The 12666-nt window shown below is 25.1% G+C and overlaps 1 protein-coding gene across 1 annotated transcript; it reads left to right on the top strand.

Annotated features, from left to right (window-relative positions):
* Nucleotides 1-6149: 6149 nt before the first annotated feature.
* On the top strand, nucleotides 6150-8727 carry LOC113557356. Its single transcript, XM_026962826.1, has 6 exons — nucleotides 6150-6381; nucleotides 6485-6569; nucleotides 6666-6787; nucleotides 7957-7995; nucleotides 8072-8125; nucleotides 8185-8727. The coding sequence occupies exons 1-6, from the start codon at nucleotides 6330-6332 to the stop codon at nucleotides 8256-8258; spliced, it is 426 nt and encodes a 141-aa protein (XP_026818627.1). The 5' UTR covers nucleotides 6150-6329; the 3' UTR covers nucleotides 8259-8727.
* The last annotated feature ends 3939 nt before the right edge of the window (nucleotides 8728-12666 follow it).

The following is a 12666-nucleotide window of genomic DNA, read 5'->3' on the forward strand; positions in this document are numbered from 1 at the left end:
GCACTCCATAATACAGGGTGTCCCATAAGGATTTTCCCATTGCAATATCTTCTGAAATAACGGAGATATCATAATTTTGTTTTTTTTTATGAGACTTACAGGGACAGGAACTACAAGTTTTTCATATTTTAATTAAATTCAATGTTTTGATAAAAAAGTTTTAAAAAAATGAAGATAACTATTTTGTAGTTTATTTTTCTTAAAATATCACTATTCTTTAATCATCATGTATAATGTATAGGTTTTAGACTAGTCATTGTTAGTATTTATTATTTAGTAAAGAATCAAATTTTCATAGCATATACAGTGTCCCGTGAGGATTTACCCATTGTGATATCTCCCGAAATAATGGAGATCTCATAGTTATATTTTCTTTTTTAAAAAAGACTCAGAACATTGGAGTAATGCTACAAAATCAAATATCAATCAAATTTAGGCCTTTCAAAATATTGCATTAATGAAATTAACGAACTCCCTCTAGTATAAATCTACCTGTAATCATACCCTCTACATGGATTTGAAAATTAAAACTAATGGAAGAAACAGTATCATATTATAAAACAGCGTTTCTCAACCTTTTTAGTCTCACCTCCTCCCTATCTATATCAAGTATAAATTTGAAAAATAAAGCTATCATATCGTAGGCAAAGCCAAATTTTGAATGAAAAGGTTCATTTTGTAAATCGGTGTTTTATTATTTTTTGACCTAGATTTATTTTTCTGAAAATGTTGACGTTCTAACATTTTATTTTCATTATTCTCATAATTTTTAATATTTTTTTAGTTTCGAGAATTGTAAATTATTTAATACCATATTATTATAAGAAGTGCCACTAGTGCCAGTGTTATCAAATATGTGGTCCGTGTGCTCGTCTGTATAATAATACAAAAATATTCTCAAAATTAAAAAAAAGTAATTTTAAATCACGATTCTTATGAAAATAAATTTCAAAATTTTCAGAAAAATAAACTACAAAAGAGTAATGATATTTTAGATTTCTACTCTTGTTAGATTTATCACAATTTAATATAATATCTTAAATCGTGCTCATCTGAAAAATATGTCATACTACCGAATTAAAAATCGTCCATGGCACATAGTGATAAATCACTTTATAGTAGTTTTAGAGCAATATTTTCTACACTATATTCACTGTTAAAATTTTAAGTAAATAATATTTCAGTGATAGGTAAACTTATTTATTTTTAAAATTGTACATAACAAAAAAAAAGTTACAGACATTACAGTTATGCAAAAAAAAAAAAGAAAGTAAAATAAACAGTGTTTGGTACTTTCTATACAACAAGAAATTTAGAAATACTTAAATTATTCTAAAATTGAAAAAATTAATCTTAATGAAGAAATGTATAAAACTATATAAATTTCATGCATAAAATAATAATTGTGTAAATGCATTTTTAGTATTTTTAAATTGCTGTAAAAACAACTTATGAAGAACCCTGCATTAAATTGTTAAGGTTTTTTCTCATATATTAATCGAAAAAATTATTTGAATTTATTATTTGTTAATTATAATTAAGTTATATAATACCAGCTAATAGTCGACCTATATTTGTATTGCTATCCCGTAGACATAGTATTGCTACAGTGATATTTAACAGATTTTCTAATTTTATTAATAAAATATTTATGAAGTAAAAAAAATGCGTATACTTATTGAAACTGACCATATTTTTAGGGTCGAATTAGGGCCACACTGGCATGCATACATGCGACATGCATCAAACATTACGTGTTAAGAATAGTAATTTGTATCTTTAATTTTATTATTGTCCTATTAAATTTAACAATAAGTTTTGATTATAAATTAATAACCAATTTTTATTTATTTTTTTATTATATTATCATAAAATATTTAATACATCTATAGACTATGTTAATAACCGTTTTAAATACAAACTAATAAAAATGAAGTGTACCTCTTACATAAAATATAAATATTAATACAGTAGAATCTCGCTTATCATAACGTCCAGATAATCTAGACAATTTATATTTCGTACATGTATAATGTATAAATACGGGAATACTCACGATTAAGATATTATTATTTCGATATTTGATTACGTATTGTTTCATTTGTTTCGTTTAGTGGTGATTGTGTACTCATGTAGACCGTTACGTTTGTTTTTTTCTCCACTAATAAATTTTGAAATTGTATAAATACATAAGGCGTTTTTTTGAAAATATTTATTAATAAATTAAAAAAAAAAAAACGTAATTTTGTTTAATTCGGATTTTCGAGTCCAAGACTCGAATCAGTAAGACTACTGTAATGTTAATCGTTTTGTATATTATTTCATGCAAACAGAGTGTTGCCCGGCGTATAGTATATGCAAAATAGGTACATTACTGTAGTTAATCATGTCATCATGATCGTGTATTTAAATTTAAAAACTGGTTGTGTTGTGCCTTCCTTTAGGTTAGGTAGTAACTTTATTAGTGAGTTAATTATCGTGCAATCGCTAATCATTAAGTTAATCAAAAAATATATAGATATAAATTTATGAAGAAATATAATATTATTGTATAACATATTATTAAAACGTAGAAGACATGTTATGTTAAATATAGGAAATAATGTAATAATTATTGTATTATGCTTGTAAAATTAAGATAAATAATAAATTATAAGATTATCGGAAAAAAAATATTACTTCATTGTTTGTTCTACAACGTAGTAACTATAATAATAAATATAATAATATTATAATATAAAATTATATTTAGTAAGTTTATGGTTACCATCATAACATTTGATATTAAAATCCACGATGGTCTATTTTTTTTTTATCATTATGCTAAGACACTGTTAATTAAAAACATTACTAATTATATAATATGTGTACTAATAATTAGGAAGACTCGAAAACGTGTATTTCATGTAGTTTTTAATGAATCGATATAATATTATGTCCATTTCTTCTTTAATAACTTTACTATTTTAACATTCTAAACTATAAAATATCTAGGCGAACACTGGGGGCATATATAATAAGAGGCATCTGTACAGTATACGAGTATAATATATACTGTAAACAAAGCTCCAATAATTCCAATATTAATCAGTAATTCATTATCTGGGAAAATAAATTTAATTTTAAAAATCTCATTTTGTTTGTATTTACGCATCTAACAATCCTACACATATTTAAAATCATTACATAGGTAAGATATTCTATATTATTATTTATAACTAACTCCATTTGAATTTTTACTAGGACCTTTACATAGGCATTATTAATTAAATTTATTTATGTTTATTTAAGCGCCAAGCCAAATAGTTCATGTTTTTATGTATATAAATGTATGCACTGGCACACTGCCCATATTATAATAGTATAATTTTAAATTAACTATCTTTAATATTTTTAATTAGGTATTGTATCTACCAATTATTATGAAAATGTATTTACTATTGAATATTTTACACATGGCCACTATAATATAAATAATGACATAATGTGTTTCAATTAACCATATTATATCAATAATATTTATATATGTGTGTTTTATTCAAGATATCGGACTATATTATGATAATATTATATTATTATTAAAATTTTAGCTGGTTGTGTAGTTTTGTTAGCTGCTTTGATTGGACAAATGGTAATAAATAATAATGGTATTTGCTTTTCCGCCTGAGTACAAAAGTTATGACAATGATCATTACAATCATAGCATAGTGCTCACTGCTCATGCAACTACACCGTACTATTTTGAGTACGGTGTGAAACACCTCCATACGTACTACATAAAAATCAAAACGGAGTGAGTGACGGTCATGGTAATGTCAAAGGATCGTACAGTTTAGTAGAACCAATGGTTCTACACGTGTTGTTGAATACATAGCCGATAACGAGAGCACGGTTTCAATGCTCTAATCAAGACAATCGACCGACTCCACCACCATATTGAACACTCTGACCATGACAATATATATATATATATATATATATATATATATATTTGTTGTCATGCCGCTGACATTGATTACCACAAATACTATATACGATCGGAACTATATCGTCTACATCGTATATAGTATTTGATTACCAATTAGCATCATCACGAATCATTTCATCCATACAAGTCATCATCTTACTTCAAGATATAAGTAGTACAAACTACAAGTGCTACTGAGTACTGACTACTGAGTTTAATATACTATATATTCATAGACCTTGTAGTTATAGTATAAGGTCTATGTATATATTACATATTGCTACACAGTGCCGGCGCTAGGTATTGCAGGGCCCTGGACAGTGCCGCAACTACCCGGGGTGCTAGGGGTGCGCAAGACCCCCGGGCTCCGGGCGACCGGGCCCTTAATTAATTCATAACAATAGGCCTATGGCTGAACTATTTGGAACTTTTTTTTCTAAATATTATTATGGTTATAATTTATTATATGTCTGATCAAAATGAAAAATGTTTAGACTATAGGAGCATTATTATTCAATAATGCTGATAATAACAATTATGTGTATTTAAAGATTAAATTATTTTTTTATTATCTTAAAATAGAAGGATTTTGTATAAAATTAATGTATGTCAAATAGTTTATCGCATCGCGCCACCCGCCACAACACGTTTCATATAAGTATACTAAATATTATAAGGTAATTTTTTAAGCATGCTCATACCATTTTTATACTTAAATTATGTACATATACAAATTCTGAGTTTTGGAATTTTTAAATGTTAAAGACGATAGTTTCGAGTACTTAAATTTTTCACAACATTTTAGAAGTATTCTGTGGCGATAACAACACTGGTTTTTCAAATGAGAACATATATTATGTTTTAAAGCAAAATGTGAATCAAGTAATTTTTCTGAAAATTTTGACGTATTATAATCGAAATTTGAATGAAAACTTCAGGAGATATTCTACTTTAAATACTAAGAATTAAGGATAATAATCTATTATACAAAAATAATTTGTAAATGGATACGAGCTTGATAATTATAATTTGGTATGCAATATAAACTTTTCGTTAAAAATGTCTACTTATTACTAAATGCTTATAGATTAATATTGCACCTGACAGTTTTCAAAACATGGACTATTATCCTCATTCCTTAGTATTTAAAGTATAATAAAAAACTCCGAAAGTTTTTGTTCAAATTTCGATTACAATAGGTCAACATTTTCAGAAAATTACCTGATTTACATTTTGCTTTAAAACATGAAATATATATGTTCTCATTTAAAAAAATAAAGTTGGTATCACCACAGGAATACAGAATACTTCTTAAATGTTGTGAAAAATATAAGTACTCGAAAATATCGTCTATAATTACATTTAAAAATTTAAAAAAAAAATCAGAATTTGAATATATGCATAATTTAAGCATACAAATGGGGTGAGCATGTTTGAAAAATCACCTTGTGTAGTGACATTTATAACAACAATACAATAAGCACAAAAAAGTAATGGTAGGTACAAGAAACATATTTTAATATTAATAGTTTTATACAAAATATTATTGATGTTTCCCAATTTCCCAATTTTATCCTAATGTAATTGTAAAACCAATATACTGTTTTAGGAGCTGTTGATCATTTCGCTCCTCATCCATCTGTATACAATAATGTATAAAGCTACAAAGAGAAAGTTATATTTTTTAAGGATCTATTACGTATTTAGGTCCTTGACTAAATGGGCCCTATAATATTTGCTTGCACACCCACCAATATATACCAAGTTGCGGCACTGGCTCTGGACAAGGTATTAGCTATTAGGTACCCCAGCTAGAGTACCCCATTCTAATATTATACATGTGTGATGTGTAGTACATAGAATAATACATTTTATAAACTTATAATTGGTTAATTTAAATTGTAATTATGTAAAATGTTAATGTGTCTCACAGTATTAAGATGATAATTAAAAATCGCGGGGCCCTGGACATTTGTCCCATTTGTCCTCCCCTAGCGCCGGCACTATTGCTACATGTAGTATCACGGCCATATAGATATCTATATGGCCGTGTGCAGTATCATCTTATCTTTTCTAAATTTTTATCATGTGATAGAATAATTTGTTACTAACATCAATATAATAATCGTATAGGTTTTAATCAGATGTTGTTTCTTAGTTAATACATAGGTACAATTTTCTCACCGACTATCTTGGAATAGGGATGTTCTTACTTCATATTTCTACATCTAAAGCTCTTCATTTAATTAATTCTTCAAATAATTTCTTTTAATTTTAATTTCTTTTTTGTTTCTTTAAACTTCTATTTTTATTTTTATTTCATTGTTATTACTTGTAACACGTTCGATTCACACACGACGCGATGTACGCGGTAAAAACACCCAGCAAATACATGACGGCGAAAACTAGAAGAGGTGTGTTAATTTTATTATTTAAAAAACCTAGAAGGTTACCTATTTATAATGCAAAATATGAATTAGATATCCAAAATTAATTTTTTTTATATTTTTGTTCCAGGCATCCGTCACAGTTTTGATCGACTCGATTCTTTCCGAGAAAATTTAAAAAAAGTTAATGGGACAGAAGAAGAAGAATTACCATCGTATGTACCTTCATTTATTATTAAAATCTTTTATAACATAATGCTAGATAAATGTATTGTTTGTTTGTATATGTGATTGTTGGTTATGTCTTAAAGTCCTGAACCAAAGCCGGTATTTCATTCTAATGGCCATCGTAAGGCTTTAAACAAGTGTCCTCCTTCACCCCAAGATGTTTTAAGTCCCCAACACGAAAAACTCATACACTATATCAATGACTGTAAGTATAATTATCTATTTTTCAAATTATGTATATAACTTGATAAGTAAAATATAATTTATGATAAAAAATTTAAAACTTTAATTGCTATTTATTGCGTAATATTTTTGTTAGAAATCTGCTTGCCTTTTATGGTACTTATGTACAAATATAGAATCCTTCGTTTGAATGATGTCTAATTAAATAAAGTTTAGAATTGTAACTGTTTTACTATTTTTGAAAAATCAAGCGATATTGGTAGTTATGTTTTGCTGGTAATGTTAATCTCAAATAAAAAAATATTTCAAAGAAAACAGCAAGCAACATATAAATTTAAAAATTTATTGATGGTACTAATTGTTTTGGTGCAATTTTTAATTGTAGTAATACTTTCTTTAGAGATTTTTTGTAGTTAAATATGTTTTGTGACTTAAAGTCTTATAGCTCGTACCTATTGTATCTAATTTGATTTTCCAGTTAATTACTCTTGGTGATTTTATAGTTAGGTTATTTAAATGTATCAGCAAGACATTTCAATGATTAGTTTCGTCTTAACAAGCATTTGTAGATTTCTTGAATTATATTAAAAAAACATAACTGCATCAAGAAAACCATGTTACATTAGCCTAGGTCATGCTTACCCCTTGAACCGATACCTGGTGGTAAATTTCCTTTTCTTCGGTAGGTTATTGATTGATCTATATTGAATAACATTGTATTCTTACATATAAATATTGTTATTAATTTATTATATGCCTAGAACTATTTATAAGCAAATATTTCTTGATAAAATGTGTAATTCCTTTATACATATTGGTTAATTATATTTTTTGTATATTATAATAAAAAATAATTTGAAAAAAATATTGTTTTTCATATTATTGATATGCACATTATCTATTTTTATTGTTTTTATTGGTTCTTAAATCATCGATGAAAAAAGATCTGTGAAAATCTAATTTTGTTGAACCCCAACAGCCAGGACCCAATACATGTTGCATTAAAACCAGAAACTGAATAAAACAAAAAAATATATAATGTGGCACTAAAATTCTTAGTAATATTTAAAATATAAAATATTAGATAAACAAATTGTATTTAAAAAATAATCAAATAATTTAATTTTTTCCCTTAATATTATATTTATTTTATTTTATTTACTATTTTAACTCTAGAATTATAAATTTCAGCTTGGCATTCAGTTATAGAAGATGAAGAATCATCTAAAAGTATGTTAATTTTACTGTTAGTTTTTAATTAAATTAAATTTATATTAAGTAATATTATTTTTTATCATTTAATTAGGTTCACAAAAAATAATTTACTTCAAACCCGAAAACACTGCAGAAGTTCTAAATGGTATTAAAACTTACTTAAAATTAAAATTTGAATTTTTATCAGATTAAGAATTTTTTTAGGTTTTCAAGCATTTGATTTAGACACATATTGGATCAAACGTTTATACAACAATATCACTAAATCAGTACCATAAATATTTGGTATAGTGAATATTTTTTAGAAATTATTTTACCAGACTCGCCCATAGCTCACAATGTATCAAAGACATGAACACTTGCGCGAATAATTAGTCATTATTGTGTACAAAATCGTAGAAATGAATCTATGTCTTTAAACACTGAATGGGACAGGAGGGAAAATATGGCAACTAGTAGTTAATTAGTATTACCTAGTAGTAGAATTTAATGTTATAAAAGTACCAACTTAAAAATATTATTGTAAAAGTATTGATTTTAGTTAATTGTTGTTTCCTCATAATGAACTGTTGTTTGTTTATAGTTATTATTATTTTTTTTATAATTATTATTATTATTGTCACATTATTATACAAATTTATGTTGTGAGTTATCTGAACAAGACTGAAATTTGTGTAAAAAAAAATACTTGATGTGCAATCATTTTATTTTTAATCCTTATTGTTTTGAATATTATGAGACTTAAAGCCAATATTTTGTTGTTTGTTAAAGTTTGAAATTACTTTTTATTGTCTGTAAAAAATATTATATAATAATTAATTCCCAGTAATCACGAATACTGGCTTTTTGTCTCATTTATGTAAAATAATTATTTAAAAACAAGTTTTCCTTATTTATCCATTATTTATTTTTGAAAATTATTTAAACAAGGGGGAACATACAAAATAGAATTGTTATTTCAATCAATTATGAATTTTGCCTAATCAACATTTACTTGCTTTGGTAAAAATAAAAAATTAGTTCCTAGGAAATAATTGTTGTATATCAATTCAATTATTTTTTTAATAAACAGCAAAGACTGCCAAGCTTTTAAAATACTATTTAAAGTCTTATATTATAGATCAAAACTTTATTTGAATTGATATACTAATATTAAATATTTTTTTTATAAATTGTTATTAGCTACTGATATTTGTAATTAAAAAGAATTGTTAGATGTTCAAATGATTTGTTTAGTTGTTGGCAATAACTTATATTTATTAAATAGTTATCAAAAGTTGCTATACTACATTTTATAAATAAATGCGTTAATTGTTTTATGTACAACTGAAAAATGTTATAAATTAGTATGCTTTATTTGAATGAATATATGTATAGTAGTTTAATGTTATTTTTAGTTCTATACTTTTTTTTTATAGTCACAACAAACTAGCAGACTTTTGAAAAATAAAGCATTGTTGGCGATAGCTGACTGGCCCTCTGTTATTTGAGTCTTTTGAGTATTTTGACAAGGTATTGCATTGAAATTATATTCATTTAAAGTGTTAAATTAATGGATAATATTATTGTATGTATGTGTGATAACTTTGATGAAATTCATGAACAAGGTAAATATTTTACTGAAATAATGAAAAACAAACTTATTTGATATAAATTGATAAAATATGTTAACATTAATAGAGTAAATATAAAAGTAAAATACCTGAACAACAAAAAAGTAGAAAAATCAAGATAAATTATCAAATGATGAAGTAGTTGGAGTTTAAAACAATATAAATTTATAAAATACAGATCTTTCGTAAAATATTTGACTAATGAAATACATTTTTTATAAAATAAGAAATTCTGTATGCATTAACATTTGATAATGTTAATGAATTTATTTTTAACAATATTTATGAAATTACCAAACAACCAAATTAATTTAGTTTACATTGAGTCATATTAATCAGTAAACAGATGCAAAATCCATAATTTTGTATATTTTAGTAACTATTAAAGTATTACTAAATTTTTATTGTATTTCTTAGTAATATAAAAAAAAATGATGAAGATTTTATAATTAGATATGCATTTTTCACCTCAAACACCAAGCTATTAATCTATAAAGCTCTACTGAAACTGAACAAGACATATGGACTACAACTTTGAAGTGTGGTAAAAAAATCTAACATTAACAGAATTCAAACGTTTCAAAACATATCACTTTGAAGACTATCCAATGCTACGCCCTATATCTTTAATTTAACTTTTCACAATGACTTCCATATGCAATCTATTGAAGAGAAAACACATTTCTTTTACATACACTTCCATAGACGATTACAAACTATCAAATCCCCACATTAAAATTCTTTTTATCCTTACACTCCCAACAAATCCTAACCGCAGGTTAAAAAGGAAGTGGTGTCGAGACCTTTTACAAAACTTTAATATCTAACACCTCTAAAAATATTTTTAAAAAAATAATAATAAAGAAATATATATATATATAAATGAATAATTAAAATTAATCAGCAAGCAAATAGTCACTAATGGGTGGCTACTTTAATCATGTTATATATTACTCTTATCCATAGGTGTAACTAGTCTTTTAAGTTAGGGAGGGGGACTAGATTAAAATGTTTTATAGCAAATATTTTTTAATTAGATTATTATTTATTATTTCTAATGATGTTTACAACTGACTAGAATTATTATTCGTAAACATTATACTTTTTTATACTGTAGGCAAAAATAAAATTAGTACTAATATGTTTATAAGCACATACATTTACCCAAAAATTCTTTGGGGGCTGAAGCCCACCCAAGACCCCCTCTAGTTACGCCTATGCTTTTATCATATAAACTTACGGTGCTATTTTGTATAGCTTATTTAAGTCAAACAAAAATAAAAAATAAATATTTTTTAAATAAGAATTGCTATTAATTGACATACAGATGTAATATTATTATTGAAAAATATTTTTATACAAGAGGATTTTTAAATTTTAATTTGTCAGGCTTTTTATTTAACCAGCTGACTAAATAAAATATTAAAATGTAGACCAACACTATTTTTTTATTACTAACTAGTAATTAGTATCTTACTTATATTAGCTATTGCCTATTATAATCACATAGGTATTGCACACAAACAATTAACAACAGGTGGCATTTAATGTTGAAATATTTTGAAAAGTATAAATCATAATACATATTATGATTTGAATACTGTAATTTTAATTTTAAGTAATATATTTTAATATTTTGCTATAAAATATAACCTACATTTAAAAAAGACACTCAAATGTTTATTAGATGTCTTAGTGTACCTGTATTGCATAAGTGTCTAAGTGTAATGGATGTGTCAAAATTGAATTCAATGATGAATCATTCAATCATTGCATACAAAACTGATTCTGAACTGAGAATTGTTTTCACCCTAGATTCCTAAAGATATTTTATTGAATATTCTTATTGCAATTAGTCATTTATTACCAATTCAGTTAGCATTTTAGCAATGAATGTATTCACCTACCTATTATTGTTATTTTATTTGAACTAAGTTTTTTAAAAAACAAATTTTGATTTATTATCAACTTCAGTATTTTTTCTAGTAGATGAGTGAATTTAGTTGGTACTTTTTCGTGGAGAGGAAGGTTAATAATTCCCAAATGAGAGAAATAAAAAAAAAAATTAAAACGGAAATTTTTTACAGGACGTGATTTAAATTTAAACAATTTCTGGACAAATCATTTTGAAATATTCCCATATTTTTGATTTTTTGATATTAACTTTTTCAATTACTCCTTTTTTTATAAGAATTGTTTTTGGATCGCGGGGGCCGGATAATATTAAAAATGTGGGAAAGTTGATTACAAGTAGAATAGAAAATTATTTCAAATCTATTTTTAGAATTCTTATCGCTTCATTATAGCAATCAGTACGACTATATATTGGAAATAAAATACGTTTAAAATCCGATGTTACGTGTGTGTTTTAGACAAAAACTAAAAAATACCGCTTCTAATTCCCTTAATTCGAAGTTCCAAATTTTATGTATAAGATTATAAATTTATAAAACTGATATATCATGTACGTAATTAATATTCCCCATTGCAATTTGTTTTTTTTTACAAAAATTGAATTAATGTTTTTCTAAATGTAGTTATCTAAAAATTATAATAAATAATGAAACTAAATAAATACCTACGAGTATTAATATACAGGTACTACAATAAATAATTAATATTATACTGTTTTAATATTTTTGGATAGGTTTTTCAACTTTGAATTAACTAAATTCACTCCAGCTATTATTATTTCCTACAAATTGTAAAATTTTCAAAATATTTTGATTCTCTTTGTTATTTAATTTGTTACAAAAATAATGAACAATAAGAACAATCGAGAAAATAAATAGATAACAAAAATAAATAAATAAACAAATAAAGATGACAAATTAAACAGAGTAAAGCTTTCCCATAGAGGTACTACGATAAAAAAAACATGAGTATTAAAATTGAATATTAATTTATAAGCATTTGAACTTGAATTTTGCTTAGTATTTTTTTATGTAAATGTTGATATATTTAATAATGTGAAAGATATACAGACGCAATTCTTTTTTTTTTTTTTATAAATATTTAAGATTTAAATTTTGAAAAAATTCCTTTTTGTTATACATTCAACATGTAATGTATA

This window comes from Rhopalosiphum maidis, chromosome 4 (assembly GCF_003676215.2).
Source record: "Rhopalosiphum maidis isolate BTI-1 chromosome 4, ASM367621v3, whole genome shotgun sequence".
NCBI classification, from domain to species: domain Eukaryota; kingdom Metazoa; phylum Arthropoda; class Insecta; order Hemiptera; family Aphididae; genus Rhopalosiphum; species Rhopalosiphum maidis.

Excerpts from the sequence above, each read along its gene's own strand:
- LOC113557356 (XM_026962826.1), top strand. The coding sequence starts at position 6,330 with ATGTACGCGGTAAAAACACCCAGCAAATACATGACGGCGAAAACTAGA. Across the intron at positions 6,382-6,484 it reads GACGGCGAAAACTAGAAGAG|GCATCCGTCACAGTTTTGAT; the intron begins GTGTGTTAATTT and ends TTTTTGTTCCAG. Across the intron at positions 8,126-8,184 it reads CACTGCAGAAGTTCTAAATG|GTTTTCAAGCATTTGATTTA; the intron begins GTATTAAAACTT and ends GAATTTTTTTAG.